Source organism: Amblyomma maculatum, chromosome 2, assembly GCF_055883805.1.
Source record: "Amblyomma maculatum isolate TAMU_Amacu chromosome 2, ASM5588380v1, whole genome shotgun sequence".
NCBI classification, from domain to species: Eukaryota; Metazoa; Arthropoda; class Arachnida; order Ixodida; family Ixodidae; genus Amblyomma; species Amblyomma maculatum.
This window is the reverse complement of record NC_139345.1, coordinates 176,612,810-176,630,758: the sequence shown is the minus strand read 5'-3', so window position 1 is coordinate 176,630,758 and position 17,949 is coordinate 176,612,810. Positions and strand designations below refer to the sequence as shown.

The following is a 17,949-nucleotide window of genomic DNA, read 5'->3' as shown; positions in this document are numbered from 1 at the left end:
TCACGACAATGAAATCTTTAAGTGTAGGAGAGCGACCACCGCTCATTCGTCACGGTCTTCATGAAATCCTCGTGATAACAAAATTTCCTGAGCGTAGGTCTCCAAACGAGACGCGGTGAGATTATAAAAGGGTGAAAGATCTTGCTAACAAACAAAGTACATATCAGCGTCAAAGAACAACAAAAACTAACGAAAGGAATAACGCTAGCGCTAGAACGCCAACCTGTAAGAGCTTAGGTAAGCAATTCAAATTGGGATTGCTAGTATTTAGAAGTTAATGCGTCTGAGAAGTGAAAATATCTAGATATAGCTTCGCTCCAATAAATCTCGCCCTGTTCATGATTCCCATATTTTACTCGCGCTTCATTTGCCACTAAAAGGAGTCAATGTGAGGTTACAAATTTACAACTTAAGCATTTAACATGCTAAGCATCCCTTTGACAATAGGAACATCACTGTAGTAACAGCTAAAGCACGTTCAGAGAACGTTGGTGCGGTAATACGACGCAGTAAGCAAAACACGCAGCAAAGGGAGCGGAACGGAAGGCTTAGATCAATGCGGCACGCGTCTTGGGGGCAATAAAATCTCACCTTCACCGTTCAATTAAAACATGCAGCGATACGCCGCTCATTCAGACGTGTATCCGTAAAACAAGCCACCACTTTTGCGACGTGCTTGGGAGGCCGAGCCGAGCCGCCGAGCTGTGACGCAGCATTGTCCCATCGTCCGGAAATGCGCACATGCAGCGGCAACCAGTTTCTCATCGAGCACAGACAGTCTTCGCCTTGCGAACTGTGGGCTCCTGCGAACTGTGAGGCAAATTACTAGCTTACAGAAAATAAGATCTGCCAGAACTCCAAGGAACTAGAAAGTAAACATAATATTCGCGCTCGGGAATGAATGCAGTTTTTGTTTCTTGCGTAAGAAAAAAACGTGTCACATTTTTAATAATATTTTAACTTGTTTCTAACGGCCTCTCTCGGCCACTTATTATCCGCTGCGTAGTTGCCCAAAGCTCAGATATGGCTCAGACCAAAGCGTTTTTCATCCGCGGAATGGGTGCGTCGGCGGCCCCGGTTCAACGTTCATCGTTGCGTGCTGCGTACAGAGTGAGTTATCTGTAACAAACAGTCCGTATTTCATTCTGCTGGTTGTGGTAGAGCTTTACAGCAAGGCGAAGACTGCTCGATGAGAAACTGATCGCCGCTGCATGTGCGCATTACCGGACGATGGGACAATGCTGCGTCACAGCTCGGCGGCTCGGCTCGGCCTCCCATGCACGTCGCAAAAGTGGTGGCTTGTTTTACGGATACACGTCTGCATGAGCGGCGTATCGCTGCATGTTTTAATTGAGCGGTGAAGGTGAGATTTTATTGCCCCCAAGACGCGTGTCGCATTGCTCAAAGCCTTCCGCTCCGCTCCCTTTGCTGCGTGTTTTGCTTACTGCGTCGTATTAACGCACCAACGTTCGCTGAACGTCCTTTAGCTGTTAATACAGTGATGTTCCTATTGTCAATGGGATCTTTGTCATGAACATGTTAAATGCTTAAGTTGTAAATTTGTAACCTCACATTGACTCCGTTCAGTGGCAAATGAAGCGCGAGTAAAATATGGGAATCATGAACAGGGCGAGATTTATTGGGGCGAAGCTATATCGTAGATATTTTCACTTCTCAGACGCATTAACTTCTAAATACTAGTAATCCCAATTTGAATTGCCTACCTAAGCTCTTACAGGTTGGCGTTCTAGCGCTAGCGTTAGTTATTCCGTTCGTTTGTTTTTGTTCTTTGACGCTGATGTGTATACTTTGTTTGTTAGCAAGATCTTTTACCCTTTTATAATTTCACCGCGTCTCGTTTGGAGACCTACGCTCATGTCATTTAGTTATCACGAGGATTTCATGAAGACTGTGACGAATGAGCGGTGGTCGCTCTCCTACACTTAAAGATTTCATTGTCGTGAAGCGTCTATGTAAGTAATCGTGATTAATAAAGCCTGGCTTTCTGTGCAGCACAGCTTCACTCATTTATGCCCTTAGTGAAATGCCTCAAGCCATGTGGTTTTATCCATGTGCTTGCCTAATTCACTTGAAGGCCCTTGTTCACAAACGTGCCCGAAGAAAGCCCCAGAATGCGTTTACATGACGCGCGACGAAAGACGGCTAACGACGACGGAGGCAGAACGATGCTATGATAAGGTGGTTAAAGATGCCGTAACATTTCAGTTAACGTAAAACTTGACAGTAGAAATCCATGTCAAGTAAAGTTGGCTGAACAGTTACGGTGTCCATTTTTCTGCCTTATCCGAGCATCGTTCTGCCTCCGTCGTTGTTGGCCTTGTTTTTCGTTCATAAGTAAAAAGAGAATCAAATTCCCCGCCAAAAGTACGTCACTGTGACGTCACAAGCAACGTCACGTGTCTGTTGTGCCTCACAGTTCGCAGGGGGCGCTGGGAAACTAAAGCCTCGCTCAGAGTCGACACGCAGGCTTCTATGGAGTTACGCTACTGCCTCCACTTCTTGCCTCGCGCTTCATGCTGCACAGTGCTGTGACCTATTGCTGTATTTTTACTATCCTTTACTTTCTTAACGGACTGCACCTCCTCCTCTCCATGTTTGTAGACAGCTTTTTTTTTTTTTTTCTTTTTTTTTTTTCTACGCGCTGCATGCTTTTCCCTCGCGGCTCTAAGGATTCCGTAAAGAAGGCTTCTCCTGATTGCTGCTAAGCCGGGTGGTAAAACCACTTACGGGAACACTTGGTGTTATTATTCTGTTCTCAGATATAAAAAATCTGCCTCGCGATCCTAGGTAGTTAACGGACGGCGATGTCATATTGTGGGAGTCGTCGCCACAGCCAGGCGCGCTTTACTATAACCAAGTTTTACCAAAAACTTCTTTACTATAAAGGGGGAAAAATGTACAGTTGTTTATGGAAGATAACCGGGACTTCAGTTTCATTTTACTATATCAGAGTTTTTGCTATACCAGAGTTTACTATAGCGAGGTTATTAGGAAAATTATCTGCAAGTTTTTTGAAAGAGAACGAAGGTCTAGATAGTCTAACAAAAGAGGACTGTTCACATGGGTTGTGGGATGCGAGCCTTCTTGGAGACTGCTAGCCTTTCAAATTATGCTTTAGTGGATCGGGCCGACACATCAAAATTCAAAGCGAGCGCTTCCTCTGTGCCATTGTCGATGGCACCTTGCAACACAGGTAATGTACTAGTGCCCCCAAAATAAAACTGACCACACGAACAAACAAAATTTAGTTTCGCGGCGTGCCCTGCAAGCGGATTTGCCTGTGTACAGCTTGGGTGCGTGTGGTACACCCGGATGTCCAGCTCACCACTCTTGGTCTTCCAACGTGCTCTTGCTCTTCGTGTTCACCTCATCAGCAGCCGAGATGAAAGAGCAAAGATTCCGCAGGCCAGCTCCAACGAAAAAGATTAGCACAAGGGACTTGTGACTGGAGCTGAGAAATTGTAGTGCATGGTGCTATTTATGCCGTGCGAGCATTTATGAAGAGTGCCAAGCATGTTCCATTTCCTTAAGCAGGAATTGTCTGCAGAATACGGCCCATTCTGACGATACCCCATACGGCGTCTTACATTGAAGGTCATGCATTCCTTATTGGCAGAATCATACGTTGAAGTGGCTACATGCGGTGAAGTTTGTTTTCTTTTCTTTTCTTTTTGTGCTTGCATTGAGAGTAGCGGTATCTTTATCGCAGTTTTACTTTACAAACGATCCCTTGGAAATGCACTGTCAAAAGCGATTTCACAAGAGAGCAAAACTTAAGTCCAAGAACTGTGGGTTTTCTGGGGAAGACTTTGATAAAGAAAATGCCACTGCTTGCAACATCAGGTGAAAAAAGAAAAAAAAAAATCGATTCACATGCGCAGCATTGGTTCGTGATCCATCTGATCAGCAACTCGCAAGCTATCATTTAAGATGAAGCTTTCGGCCATGCTGCTTTGGACCGGCCACCCCTGTTTCGGATAATGGAAAGTGCCTGCCACTCCTGCTATCGGCGAGGTAGTGCTGTGTATCGCAGTTTTTCTGCTTTAGTTGCAAGTCGCTTGTGCTAATCCTTTTCTGTTGCAGGCGTACTTCCTACGGTTCGCACGTGAGCTGTTCAACGACCGCCGACCTTCCCTTTTCAGACAGGGATGTTGACAGCGCCAGCAAGGTGGCAGAAAACGCTGCTACTTGCGACGCTTCCAATTTCAAATGGGTGTCCCAATTGTTGACTCTTCCTTCCAGGGCTACGGCTTAACGGAAGCATCCGTTTCTTGTGTAGGTGGCGTAGCTCTGGGAGAAAGGGAATATGGATTCATGCCTTACCGCAATCTGCGGCAAAATTTTGTTGGTGCAATTATTAACCTACTTTTAATGACTGCAGCAGTGCTGCAGGCAAGCCTTGTGTCAAGTTGCTCCATACAACTGCCTTCAAGTTCACTTCCGTGCAGAGCTGGAAGATTCCGAAACATTGCGAGGTAGGAGCCTGAACTAGACCCGTTGGAAGTAATGCAAGGACGGTGTACTGTGCAGAAATCACTTTTCGCTCAACATGGGAAGAACTGCGCCCTTCTGTTTTCTTCTTTAATTAACCAGACAAACCTAACCGACCGATTTTTTCGGACTTGCACATTTGGTACTTCATTCAGGGATTGTGTATAACTGTCGATTTCAAAAGTTCATTTTTTTTTGGACCAAAAGATTAGCTTGCAACAGTGCTGTAGAGATTGTTTTTCAGCCAAAAGCCAACTAGTTCTTCGCGGCCATGGAGGATTTTCTTCCTCCATGTTCGCGGCCGTGAAAGACGCCATCTTGGGCTTAAACTGGGGTCATTGGGGAGCAGTAGCTTGGCTGTTCATTCATTGTTGCCATCTGAAGTGGTGACAATAACAGCACACCCTGCTTTGTCAGCGAGGTGGTCTACAAAGATTGCACGATACGATTGAAAACATGAGCAGCGTCCGCCGTGGCTTCGACGACACCGCAAAGGCCACACCATTGCTATTGTCTGCTGAGAGTCTGAGTCACTCGCGCACACAGAATAAAAAAAAAACATTCGTACTAATACAAGTAACATTAACACTCACTCAACACTTGTCAGAAGAAATAAACTCTTAGAAACATACTATGAACAGCACGACGACACCTCCAGAAGCTATGTACGAAATATGCTCTAAGACGATATATCTCCAACGGCGTTGGAAGACAGCATAGGGATTAACATTGTCTCTCGTATCATTCTCGATTCAACAGTTCACTATTCTGTATCGAGTCTCGGTGCCCCAGTCCACTCTGGGACCAAGGTTCTTCACTGAACGTTGACAACGGAGTTTTCGACTCGACGTTATCAAGAACTACGAAGGATGAAGTTTGTAGGGCATTCACTGGCTGGCGCTCTTCGTAGCTTTTTGTGTTAATGGACATGCGTCCTAATGGAGCGTTCCTCAGGTTTCCTTTCGGGACAGTCCTCTGACATGCATCGCACGACCTCACAAACCGCTTAATGTCAGCTTGCACCCCTGGCCAGTAAAAGTCATCAAGCACTCTTGCGGTAGTTTTTCTGACACCCTGGAGGCCGACAAGTGCACTCCCATGTGCCTGCACGAGGACCTGACGGCGCAAAACCTTTGGAACGACCGCTTGTTCAATCGTTTTTCCTGGACAAAGTTGATAGGTCCGGTACAAAATGTCGTCACTTAGATGGAAGGTGTAGGCCGTCTGCCCTTTTCCGTGATAGGTTTTCTTGAACTTGCGACGACACACACCTAAGCTGGCGTCCTCTTCTTGTTTCTTGCGAAAAACAGACCGAGATAAGTGGAGTACGGTTTGAGTGGCATCCAAACCAGTCCCTGAAACTTTCGCCGCCAGAACCTGGAAAGAAGCACTGGACCCATCATCACTGGCAGGTATGCTTCTCTGGCCCATCAAGACTGTTGGAGCGTCGGCGAATGGGACGCTTGCACCCGGAACGTTGCCGATAATTACGCCGTATAATGGCGTCGGCAGGCACCTAGCAATAGCTTTGCCTGTGAAGTATGGCGACTTGATAATAACCTCCGCCTCAGGCGCTTCGATGTCAGAACCATCCACTAAACGTAAAGATGCTCGCTCACCGGTATATGCAGCCTCGGGCACCAAAGCCTGACGCACCACGATGCTATTAGAACCAGTGTCGCGCAGCACCGACACTGCTTGTCCGAACACATCTCCATGCTCCACTGGCATTTTGTTAATACTCTGAGATGGACTAAGAGCCGAATCGTCCCTTCGAACTTCCAGGCATGTTGTTCCCAGCTGACGACCAGGGCGGAAATCTCGAGGGGACGTGTAGCAAGCAGACGTCTCCCGGTCATTTGAATTTCCGTACCGACACAACTGGGTTTCATGCCCAGATTTGCGACATAATCTGCAATATGGGGGCTTCGGTTTTGTACGGCAATCCGCCGTCCTATGTCCGATCTCTTCACAGATGAAGCATCGAATTCTAGTCTTTGGGTTTGGGGATGCGTCCTGCGGTTTCGCAGAATTCTGCTCAGCTCTATCTTTAAAAATCGCGAGGTTATTCTGTCGCTGAGCCTCAAGAAAGTGATCGGCGGCCTCAGCAATCTCGTCCACCGTTTTACAATCACGTTCTCGCAAGAAGAGAACTAAACGATCGTGACAGCTGTTTAAAAACTGCTCAGCCACTATCATATGTCCCGAACCATTTCAAACGTGCGACCTTGTCCTCGCATCTCAACCCAGCGGTCAAAAAAACTTAACAGCCTTGTGATGTACTGGGAAGCTGTCTCACCATCTTGCGGCTTGCTTCCACGAAACTTCTCTCTGTAGCCCTCAGCCGTGAACCGAAACCTCCGAAGTAAGGCACGTTTCGCTACATCGTAATTGACTGAGTCCTCAGGAGAGAGTCGTCCAAAGACTCTGAGAGCTTCTCCGCCGAGGCACAGACTCAAAGCCGTGGCCCACTTCTCTTTCGGCCAGCCCTGGCCAATGGCGACATGTTCAAAACGCTTCAAATACGCGTCCAAATCATCCCTTTCCTCATTAAACAGTGGAATCAATCCATGAGGACTAATTGGGAAAGACGGAGCTGGTACTGTACCATGCTCAGCGCTTCCAGCAGTAGGGGCGTTTTCTCCCAATTCCGCAAGTCGTACTCGTAGCTGCAAATTCTGGTTTTCTTGCTCCAAGCGCTGCTTCGCCGCTTCACGTTCTGCAGCTCTCTCTTCGCGTTCGGCAGCTTTGTCTTCCCTTGCCTTCTGCAATTCTTTCTCTACCCACTCGCGCAACTCGATTCCCTGCAAACCTATACGTTCCCCTACCGCGAGCAACTCTGGTGCACTCATTTTTCTCCAATCTCTAGCCGCGGGAAAATGCTGCTTGGCCGGTCTGGTCCTGCCGTGGACGCCAAAATTGTGAGGTTCTTTTCTTTAGATCTTCTGGCCACTTTATTCTGTGGCTTTTTTCAGAAACAGCGATCTAAATAGACCAGAATGACCAAGCTAACAACGAACACTTTTATATACAGACATGGACGGGACGAGAATAGAACGAGCAAGTGGGACGATGATAAAACACAAATTGTCAAAAAGTCACCAAGTTGTTGGGTGAAGCCGGTGCAAACGCTCCGGGTAGTCAGAGTTCTGCAGGGTCGGTGCAGTAGGGCCTCGGTAAGCCCAGCGGAAGGCTAGGCCACCGGACGGGGCCCAGTAGAGGCAAGAGGCCTCGAGTTGCCTTTCCACGGCCGATGCGTTAGGCCTCCCCGACGTGCCTGGGCTCAGCACGGCGCCGAACGCTCGTGCCAGTGAAGAGCTGGCGCTGCGGCACTCCCGGACCCGACCACCGTTCCGAGTTTCGTGGACGACAGGAGAACAGGACAGGTTACGGCCGGCAGGCCCCAGGTCTGGATCCCCGGGTCAGGACGCACCGCTCCGAGCTCCTTGGACAGCCGATCGGCTCCGCTGCTCGCCTGTTCTCCCCTGCTCGTGCCTCGCGCTCCTCGAGCCAACCTCCACGTTTTTCTCTTCTTCTCTCTCCAAACGTGGTTTTCTTCGTCTTTTATCCAATTATCACATGTTCTTCACACAGCTCCACATTGCGGGGCGGGTTGGCGGTGGGTAAGCTCAGTATGCTGAACGCGGAAACGAACTCTACCGTGAGCAAAATTTACTATCGCGGCTTTAGAATAGGAAATTATATAGCGTGCTTCCATGTGTGCAAGCGCGTAGGCGATGACTGCTCTCTGCTGCCTCCGAATAGGCGACAGAGGGGAAGGGGACGGTATCAAGAGGTGGCAGGGAGGAATTGGTGACGGCCACTACCACGCCCTTATTCGTGCGTTCGGCATCGACCCATACGGCGTCCGTCTAGGAGCCGTACTATTTGTGGAGTGCATCTGCTAGGGCTCGGCAGCGTTGCTCGTGATGCTGGAAGTGCATGTTACGAGAGAGAGAGAGAGCTTGATGAGAAGGTCTTGGTGGAGGGTGCGAGGCATGGGAAGGAGAGTAAGGTCATTCGCTGGGATGCGAATTTCTAGTCTCCAGGATATGGCGACCGGTGGAGGTTTTGGTGAGACGCGAGTATTGAGCTTGGCGATGGGCCTCTGTGTGGACTTTTCCTGATGTGTGCATACTTACCCTATGGTTGCTAGGTAAACCTTGCTTTATCTGATTTTTGCCGATCGGCGTGTGTACATCATTTCAAATGCATTTGAAATGGGACAGTTACGTACCACCCAGCCTGGTATTTAATGTACGCCAATGTATATGGACCTCTAAATCCCCAAACGTGCTTTTAGAAAAACCCGTAATCACCTGCTACGAAAAGTGCCAACTGCGTATTTACAATTAGGCTCTCGTTCTGTCTTCAATCCACAGTTACGACGTAGGCGACAGTATTCCTACCAGGATGTTGGACCGCGAACTCTAAGGTGGCTAGTAACTACAATGACCGACCCTATGCTGTAGTAATCAAATATTATACATAAATATCAATGCCAAAATACTGCACAAAATTTATAACCCACAATTAAATAAAAAAAAAATTGAGGTGCGCTCAAGCCTCGCCTCAAGAGTGCACGCGAAGTGCCTTTAACACTACCTTTACTTTTGGCTGATCTTTTATATTTTTAATTTGGTTTTTGAGGAAAGGAGGCTGCAGCATTTGTCTCACTTCTCTGTGGACCTCTGCACTTGTCAGAGGCACATATATATGTCGTTAGGTCGAGTCCGTATTGGAAACTAGCCTCCAACGTGACGGTTGGTTGGTTTGTGGGGTTTAACGTCTCAAAGCAACTCATGCAGGCTATGAGAGACGCCGTAGTGGAGGGCTCCAGAAATTTCGACCACCTGGGGTTCTTTAACGTGCACTGACATTGCACAGCACACGGGCGCCTCGCCTTTCGCCTCCATCGAAAAGCGGCCACCGCGGCCGGCATTCGGTCCCGCATCCTTGGGCACAGTAGTCGAGCGCCCTAACCACTGTGCCACCCCATGCTAAATAGAAATAGTATGACACTGAACGCTTTTCGAAAATTGGTTGCGTCACAATTTCGATACGATAACCACGTTCGTATTTTATCCGACTCCGTTTCTCTCAGTGCGGGTTGCGGCGTTTTGACCGACAGCTAAATACGCTTCGCATAAAAAGCAACTCTCAGAGTGTATTTTGGGCGTACAAGCTACAAAGCACAGCATTCGAGAACACCAGTGCAGCACTTAAAACAAGCCCTCGTTTAGAAAATGGCCTCCGTGCTTCCGGCGCGCCTTGAGTTTTTATGGGGGAGGACAGTCCTTGACGTCGCGTAGAGTGAGGTACCGCCTCAGTGCCAACCAGCAGTAGTCGTTCAAGTCCTGCAACTGCAGCCGTCCGTCTCCACGTCGGTGGCACACAACTCGCTTCCGCACTACTCCGGAGAGACGCATGAATTCCTCCATGCGCTGGAGAGGAGCCGATGCTGTGCGAATCATCCTTGCTGCCTCGGCTTCGTTGACTGAGCACAGATGGGCAACTTCTTCCGGCAATGCAGGGTGGCATGCCATGGATTCCAGAGCGGCAGCATAATACCTGCCAGGAGAAGGGCGAACATATAACGTAAAATTAAAGCACAACATATTTTAGTATAGTATAATATCTATATTATTATTATTATTAAATATTATTATTATTATATATTATATTATTATATTATTATTATTATTATTATTATTATTAAACAGTGTTTTCCGCGCGCTTTGCACTCACTAAGAATTATCAACTAGCCCAGAACCACACTTAAACTTCTAGCTTAGCAAGGAAACATTTTCCAGTACTTTTTCGTAGTAGCGATCATGGCATGTTAACTTTTTTTTCTCGTCAGTCACTGTCTATATGACAGCAGTATTAGGCACTGAGATGTTACTTTAGATTTCTCACAGTTTGTTTGTCTATTTGAGATTAAATTGAAATATCGTAAGAGGCGAACACGAAGTCAGTTTATGGGATGTCCTTACTAAAGCAGGGCATACAGCATTTCCTTCTCTAAAGACTAGGGACCCTGAAATTGCAGCCAGCAATGCGAACTATCGACTCGGAAAAAACGGAATTCTTAGGATGCGCAGTGAGAGTCCCTTCAGCCAACGTAAGGTCAAGAGCGCACGTACGAGCACTCTTGTCAGGACGCCTCCACACGCGTTCTTCAAAACCTCTGGCTACGTTAGCTCTTGTTAATGGTTGATAATCAGCGTCGTGCGCGTCAACTTTTCTAGCATCCTGTTGCTTTGCACTGTGTCCTGTCCATTTAATGTTATTAGATGGACGATTCATCCTCTACAACAGTCCCTGCCATCACTTGACCCAGAGGCGTGACCAAAATGGTGTATACCCCTGGTTCTGCAGTGTCATGGCTTATGAACGTGACAGCATTGAGGAGCTCGTGCCGCTGATAATATGGCGACATCTTCCGTCCGCCAAAAACAAAAAAAAGCTTTGAGAGCACTGCAGAGATTGCATTGGTGAAATACGAAAACCTGAGTGTTGCTGTTTTACTTTCCGCAGTATTGTTGCGTCTCTCACAGTTCATGAGTGTTCCCGGAACTTGCTCAGCCAATTTTCAGGATCGGTACTCTGTTTTTGTGACCTTCGTTGGCACTTGGTTCCACAGAGCCCAGCACCAGCCTCGCTAAGCCTATCAGCGTTGGCGACGGGCTTCGCTTTGTCTTTGGACCCACTGTTTTGTCAAGCGTGGACGTTGTCACCGTGGAGGAGGAGGATCTACCCCTGAAGAGTATGTGTCCCTGGACTGAACCTGCGTTGTCCCTTTCTATGAATGCTGGTCCGCCGCTTCATTATCGTCGAAAGTCCATCCCAAAGCGCCGTTTGTAGTTGCGTTCCACGTCCGAACAGCGTAACGCGTCTCAACAGCTGTCTCTCTCCACGTTACGCAAGCTACCTCGCCGCGCTCCGCCACTGCTATGGCTCCCTCTTGAAGACTTTAAAGTTATCATTCACTCTCGCGTAGGACTTGATTTATGCGCCTTGGGCGAGAACGCTCTTCGCAGAGCCATTATCTGAAGCTTCGATTTGACTTACTCCATCACCCAATACAATACCCGGATCTTGAGAACCTCGAACCGGGATCATGCTATCAAGTACACAAAGGTCCAGGTAATCACTTCGGGTCCGAGAACCTACCCAGTTGCCGCCTATTTGACCTCAGCAGGTCAATACATACGAGGAATCATGCACAACCAATGTGTGTATGAGAACCAGGAGCTGTCATTACTTGATACCCTAGAATCCTGAACACCACAAGCCTTACGTCCGCCGTTTAGGCCAGATAATTTACTGTCATCAGCCTCTCTAGAAGTCAAGGTTCCCGACAAGTGTCCTACACCAGCAGTGCTGTGCGCTGCTAAATCTAGAACAAGGTGGAAGTCTGCTTTAAATGTCGCAAAACCGGACACTGAGGATGTTTGCCCGTCTCTCAAGCTCTCGATGTGTCCCGAGCTCGCGACCCTAACCAGGACTACTAATGCACCCCAATTTGTGTAGTTTGATCTGATCCTCACCTGGCTGGCTCTTCCTAGTGCAAGCGCCGCTACAAAGTGCTTCCTGTTGTATTGTAACACAAGATCGAATCCCGGCCTCGGCGGCCACTTTTCGATGGAGGCGAAAAGCAAGGCGCCCGTGTGCTGTGCGATGTCAGTGCACGTTAAAGAACCCCAGGTGGTCGAAATTTCCGGAGTCCTCCACTACGGCGTCTCTCATAGCCTGAGTTGCTTTGGGACGTTAAACCCCACAAACCAAACCAAACAAGATCTAGGCGACAAATTCGGACAGTCGCCTACCTCCCGTCACCAAGTGGCTGACATCCCCTCAACCAAGAATGATTACGGCGCTACTCCTCGTATACCAGCGCTCCGGCCGGGACCGCTCCTGGCCCAATTCCCATCCTTGGACTCCAAACTGCCTTTTCAACGAGTCCTCCTTAACGAATAATAAGGTGAGCTGGTGAGTCGTTGCTGCTCGCTCTTCTCAGTCTCAATCTAATTATTAAGAGTTGCAAGCCCTTTGCAAAGAGATAACAGCCGTTAAAGCTAGTATCATCGACTACAACAAGAAAACGCTTCCTTAAAGCGTCCACTTTTGACATCCGCTCTGCTATCTTACCCAAGTCCTACCCCGACCTTTCAACATCTTCCAACAACCTCGCTTCAGGTGCCCGCATCCACTCTCCCGAAACCCAAAGATCTCCCGCTAAGCGCAGAGCTACCTCCTGCTTCGAACGCTACGTTACTTCAGCCGACCTAGAGACCCCCCCCCCCCCCCCCTCCATTTGAGGCTCGCCTAAAAGAAAAACTAGAGGTAAAATGGATGCTTAGCTAAAAGTAAACAATGCTGCATTCTGTCAACAAATAAATTCAGCAGAAAATGCATACGTTCTACCAACAATTCAGCAACAAATCCAACTACAGTTTAACATCCTGATGAAACAAATCCAAATACGTGTTACAGGCCTAGACGACATCAGAGGCAACGCTACGATAGTCGTCTCTTCTAAACAATATACAGGGTGCCCAAGCTAACTTTAGCCAAGGATTAAAAAATAAAACCTTTGAGATAGGCCAGAGAAACCACTTGTATACAGATGCCAGCCATCTGGCGCGCGCAGGCAATTTTTTTTCTTGTTTTGCAATTAACTAATTAGTAATTAAGATAATTTTAGTAGGGTGCGTCGAGGCGTCAGCGAGCTGTTACGCAATGTGTTCTCGCTGCGCTGCCGCCGCCTATGCAAACTGATCGGCGTCCGTCGCCGACGTTTTCCCTCGTCCTGCTGTTGAAATTTGTTAGATGCTTTTTTTTTTCTTTTTTTTCATTTCCTCGCCTAGACAGCGGACATCTGCTCTTTGGGTCGTGCGCATCAGGTGTCTCGCTCGCGGTGGCCATCCGACGCCAGCCGTCAGCAATGATTTCTCTGCACAACCCTTAGGGGGTTACACACCTTGTCGCCTTGTTTTGATGAAGGCACTCCCTTAATTAATAGCGAATGTCGTTTTACACTATACGGAAAATTTTGTAGCATCGGAAAGTGTCCGGGCTTGCACATAGCCAACAAATTCTTGCATGCAGCCGAGGATAGGGAACGGGCAGGTGCGCGCAGGAAACGGGGAAGGGGGGGGGGGGTGCTTCCCGGAACGGCGCGGAAATGTGAAATTAGCAGTGAAGTTAGAGGGGCGCTTGCTCTGAATTTTACGGTATTGCTTCGACAAAGGGCGTTTGCAGCGTGGTGGCTTGGCTACGTCGCTACGTCTCTCGGCGACCGCGAGAGATAATTCTGTGGAAGGCCTTCTGCGTGCGCCTCCTGGCGTAATTTTGTGCATTCGACACAAAATGAACGTTGCCATTGATATACACCTTAAGGTGGGTAGAGGCCCAGTTAAGCCCTTTCAGACTTTTTCTTTGTCTGCTGACAGCCTTTATTTAAATCTTGATTGCGTTTGAAGCAAAATAAAAATCACATGTGGCGCCTCACTCACACGAAAAAAACAAAACAAAACAAGATCAACCAAACCAAGTCACAAAAAAGCAAAGCCTCTTGCGTAAAAGACAATTCTTGGTCAAGGCCATCTGCAAAAGAAAAAAAAAAGAAAAATGCTCAGCTCAATGAATCCACAATTGAGTCCAAATGTCGCCTGAAACAAACTTGAGCCCAAATGAGTGTCCAAATGAGGTGAGTCGAAATGAGCTGAATCGTAAGTTGAAATGAATGTGAGCCCATATGAGTCGTGAGTCTTCTGAGTAAGTGCAGATGAGTCATGAGTTGAGATATCTCAAGTGAGTGGAAATATTCGTGAGTAAAAGTGAGTCATGAGTAGAAATGAATGAGTTCAGATGAGCTTTGAGTCGATATGAGTGATTAAGCCCAGATAAGCCGTGAGTCGTAACGAGTTGTCACTGGGTGAGCCGAGAGTCGGAGTGAGTACGAGGGAGTTGTCTTTGCAAATTAGTTTAAGTTCGGTGAGCCCGAGCGTGTGTGAGACTGAGTTTGAGTGAGCCCGCAGGTTGACCAAAATTTTGTGAGTGAGCCTGAGTGAGCACTCATGATTTTGCCGAGGTGTGGGTACGATGACCTCATCCGTCCAGTGCTGACTTCGTGTTATCCAACAAGTCCATCTTGACATGCTCGCTACCCTCTTTGCGGTAGGACATTAGGTGTTCACAAAATAATTTTTAAGTCATACCCCATAAAATTGATTGCTTTCAGATTGAACCTTATGTGGGCAATTATGAACAGTGCCGTAGTCAAAACCGCCTCCTTGCCTCCAGTTCTTTGTAACACATGAGATCCTCTAAGATCAACGCGTGTGCAGGCTAGAAGGTTAATGAAACAGGGCCTTAAGGAAGATTTTATTTAGTTAGCTGACGTAAAGCTGCATTTTGTGGCTTTTTTCCTTGGCCCTGTTCTTGCCGATGTAGAAATTTACAAAGGGCTCTTAAGACTGCTTGTGCGCTGGGATTGCAAAACCTAGCTGCACTGAATTAGGAAGCGGTTGAAGTTAAATTAGTAGTAGTTTTTAATACGGCTATCTATCCGAACTTACGGCAGCGTGCGTGAGAGGTAAGGGGAAACTGAAATGTAAATACAGCCCCTTTGCCACCGTAGACTGCGTGCTGAGGGGCAGTCGACGGCCGTTTCTGTATAATTTATGCTCTTGGTTTATGATACTTACCGGTCGTACCGGGCGCCGCTGACACACACAGCCGCTCTTCTAATGAGGTCAGAATTCCGACGTGCCACTTCCCACACAGCGTACCAATCCCTGAACGCCGGTGAGTCTCTTTGCGTCGGCGAGATGTAGTTGACGTGCGGAATGCGGTAGTTGTCCGTGATGTCAGCGGACAAGCGATGGAAAAAGAGGCACGACTTCTGCGGCGTTTCGTGTATAAATTCGGCGCCCAGAATGACGCGGCTCATTTTGACTCCGTCAGCCAGGCGCTTGATGTCTTCGTCGTCCATGTAGGTTGCGCTTATGGAGATTTTTTTGATGCCCTTGTTTTCCAGAAGTGAGGAGACGATGGTGCTCCAGGAATGATGTGGAGCGTTGTTAGTCAACGGAGATAAAGAGGTGGACACGTGGAGTTCCTGGAGTGTTCTAGTCGCCTTCACGTAATTTCCGATAGCCGTGGATAGCGACTTGTCGAAATCAGCCACCGAAATCTGCAGGAACAAATATGCGATGTGGTCCATCGCGGTAGCTTGTTCCAAAGTTTGAAAAAGCTGGCCCCTGGTGTACTGACCGCTGAAGGCGCACACCCGGGAAAACGCCAACAACTCCGTCACGCCGGGTTCGCCACCCAGAAAATAGCATCCTGGGTTCAGCGCTGCCTTCGCCCTTGCTCCGCTTTCTAGCAGCAAGCTGTACAGCTGCGGCAGAATGTGACGATTTTCAAGGGCTACGGTTACAGTCGCTTTCCTGAGAGCTTGCTTCCTTGCCACATCTGCGAAAAACTGACCCCACTGCCTGACGGGCCACATGTGAGATGACAGCGTCACCTCTTCCAGAGTTTGGTTTTGCGTCAACGCCTCAAGCAGGCCGTTGTTATACACTGATGCCAATCGGAAATCCACTGGATTGCTTCTTAAAATCATGGTGACACTGCGGAGAACGCTGTTCTGTGCGAATATCTTGGCAATAGTTTCGAAGTTTTCTTTGTTTACGGCCACATATTGGAAATAAACTTTCGTGATCGTCCTGTTCTCAGCGATTCCGTGCAGAATCCACGGCCAACGATTTTCATTGTCATAACCGGTGACCACCGGGACTTCGGCAGTCAGCGTCGTTAAAGTGGTGGTGTTCTTCAGGTATTGAGCGAACTCAGACCGGTTTAGCAACGACACCGGCGCATAAGACTCGCACAATGAGAGTTCTTTCAGAGTACAGTTTGTTTGAAGGGCAGTCAAGAAAATGTCAGCATCCTGTTCCGTTACGTGCAGCTCCGGCATCTTGAGTACGGTGAGAGCGGTGGTCGCGCACAGAAGACTGCAAATTGCGGGGAACAGCCCGTCAGGAGGGCAGATGCTGCGGTCGAGCTCGAGCCGTTCAAGTTTCACGCATGAAGCGATCGCAGCGCAAACGTTTTCGTGCTTGTGGTTGTCAAGAAAATTCATTTTAAAGGTCTTGATCGACGGGTTCATGAGAAGCGCGTCGCAGAAAAAGTATTCCGACGAGGGGAGGATTCTGCTAGGAAAGGAGCACTTCAGGTCCAACGTATCGATGCATCGGTGCTTTCTGAGCAGCTTGTTGATTAAAAAGTTCACTTGTTGCCGCGTGACGTAATCTTGTTCCCTGGGACGAGAGAGACGTGGGTAGTCGATGTCCACCAGCGACAGCTGGCCGGTAGTGCCCGAAGACTCCTGGAGCTCGTAATGGAGGAAGTAGAGGAATTCGTTCCACACGGGCAAGTGGTGCACTATCTGACAGGCTCGGTCCTCTCTCGCTGTACAGTCCAGTTCGAAGTCGATGGGAGAGCCACTGAACCAGCTCCTCGCGTTACGTACGAGGGCGTCTGGTGTCTCAAGGTGTCCCACTGCGTTGTAGTCAGGCTGTGCTGAACATCCGGGAGGCTCCATTCAGACTCTGTCGCAGACCAAGCGTTGAAATATGCTTGCCAGGTGAGGAGGGGAAGTTCGCACCTGGCGATAAGAATGAAGGAAAGACGGTACATTTTTGTATTGCCTAACTTGGCAGAACGTGGGCAAAATATTTTAGGCGTAAGCTGAACTAGTCAAAATAGGCTTGTGTTGCTCTGGGCTGTGAGTGGAGCTAATACACTTTTTTGTTTGTCAGGTAATCAAAGTCCAATTTCGAACTATAGCCTTGCATACATGAAGTAGAGAATGCCGATCTTGTTGATTATTGGAGAAATGATGAGTTTTGAGAAGGATCGAAACGCCTGACTAAACTCCTACGCTTTTCCTTTGTGCTTTTGCACTCTCCCCTGAGAAGGAGACCGGACCCAGCTTATGTCGCGCTCATGGAAATACTACTTACTGTATCTGCGAACTTCTTAAAATGAGGTCGAAAGGCGCTGCCATACTGAAGACTGGACTGTGCTGGTGCTGCTAAAACGAGCTGATATTACCCTCCCCCCACCCCACCCACAGCCAAGAAAAATCAGTTACTTCGGGGGTCGTGATGCCACATTGCACTCGTACCTCCATATTTATTACGCGATAGCGTTTACAACTCGTTCCATCGAAAAGTCACCGCCGCCGTAGACGGTGGTAGGGAAGAAATTCTTACTCGACAGCATCATGACGTCACAGTCACATGACCGCGCTAAAGTACCGCGAAAGTCCCATCGGGTGACCGGCGCGGCCATGAAACTTCCAAGTGCTCGAGGCGCGCCTCTGGCGCGGCTATATTCAGGGCAAACGCGTAGGACATTTTG

General features: G+C 48.3%; 1 protein-coding gene across 1 annotated transcript; it reads right to left on the bottom strand.

Moving 5' to 3' along the window:
* Positions 1-9,766: 9,766 nt before the first annotated feature.
* On the bottom strand, positions 9,767-17,179 carry LOC146200497 (uncharacterized). The gene is made up of 3 exons (XM_084592380.1): positions 16,487-17,179; positions 15,228-15,922; positions 9,767-10,083 (listed from the first exon to the last, which is right to left on the bottom strand). Exons 1-3 carry the CDS (start codon positions 17,126-17,128, stop codon positions 9,792-9,794), a joined length of 1,629 nt encoding a protein of 542 aa, XP_084448506.1. The 5' UTR covers positions 17,129-17,179; the 3' UTR covers positions 9,767-9,791.
* Between the last annotated feature and the right edge of the window lie 770 nt (positions 17,180-17,949).

Coding starts and splice junctions, on each gene's coding strand:
- LOC146200497 (XM_084592380.1), bottom strand. CDS start 17,128: ATGGAGCCTCCCGGATGTTCAGCACAGCCTGACTACAACGCAGTGGGA. Junction 15,923..16,486: donor TCAAGATGCCGGAGCTGCAC/GTAACGGAACAG, acceptor ATTCTGCCGCAG/CTGTACAGCTTGCTGCTAGA. Junction 10,084..15,227: donor AGCGGCGCCCGGTACGACCG/GTAAGTATCATA, acceptor TTCTCCTGGCAG/GTATTATGCTGCCGCTCTGG.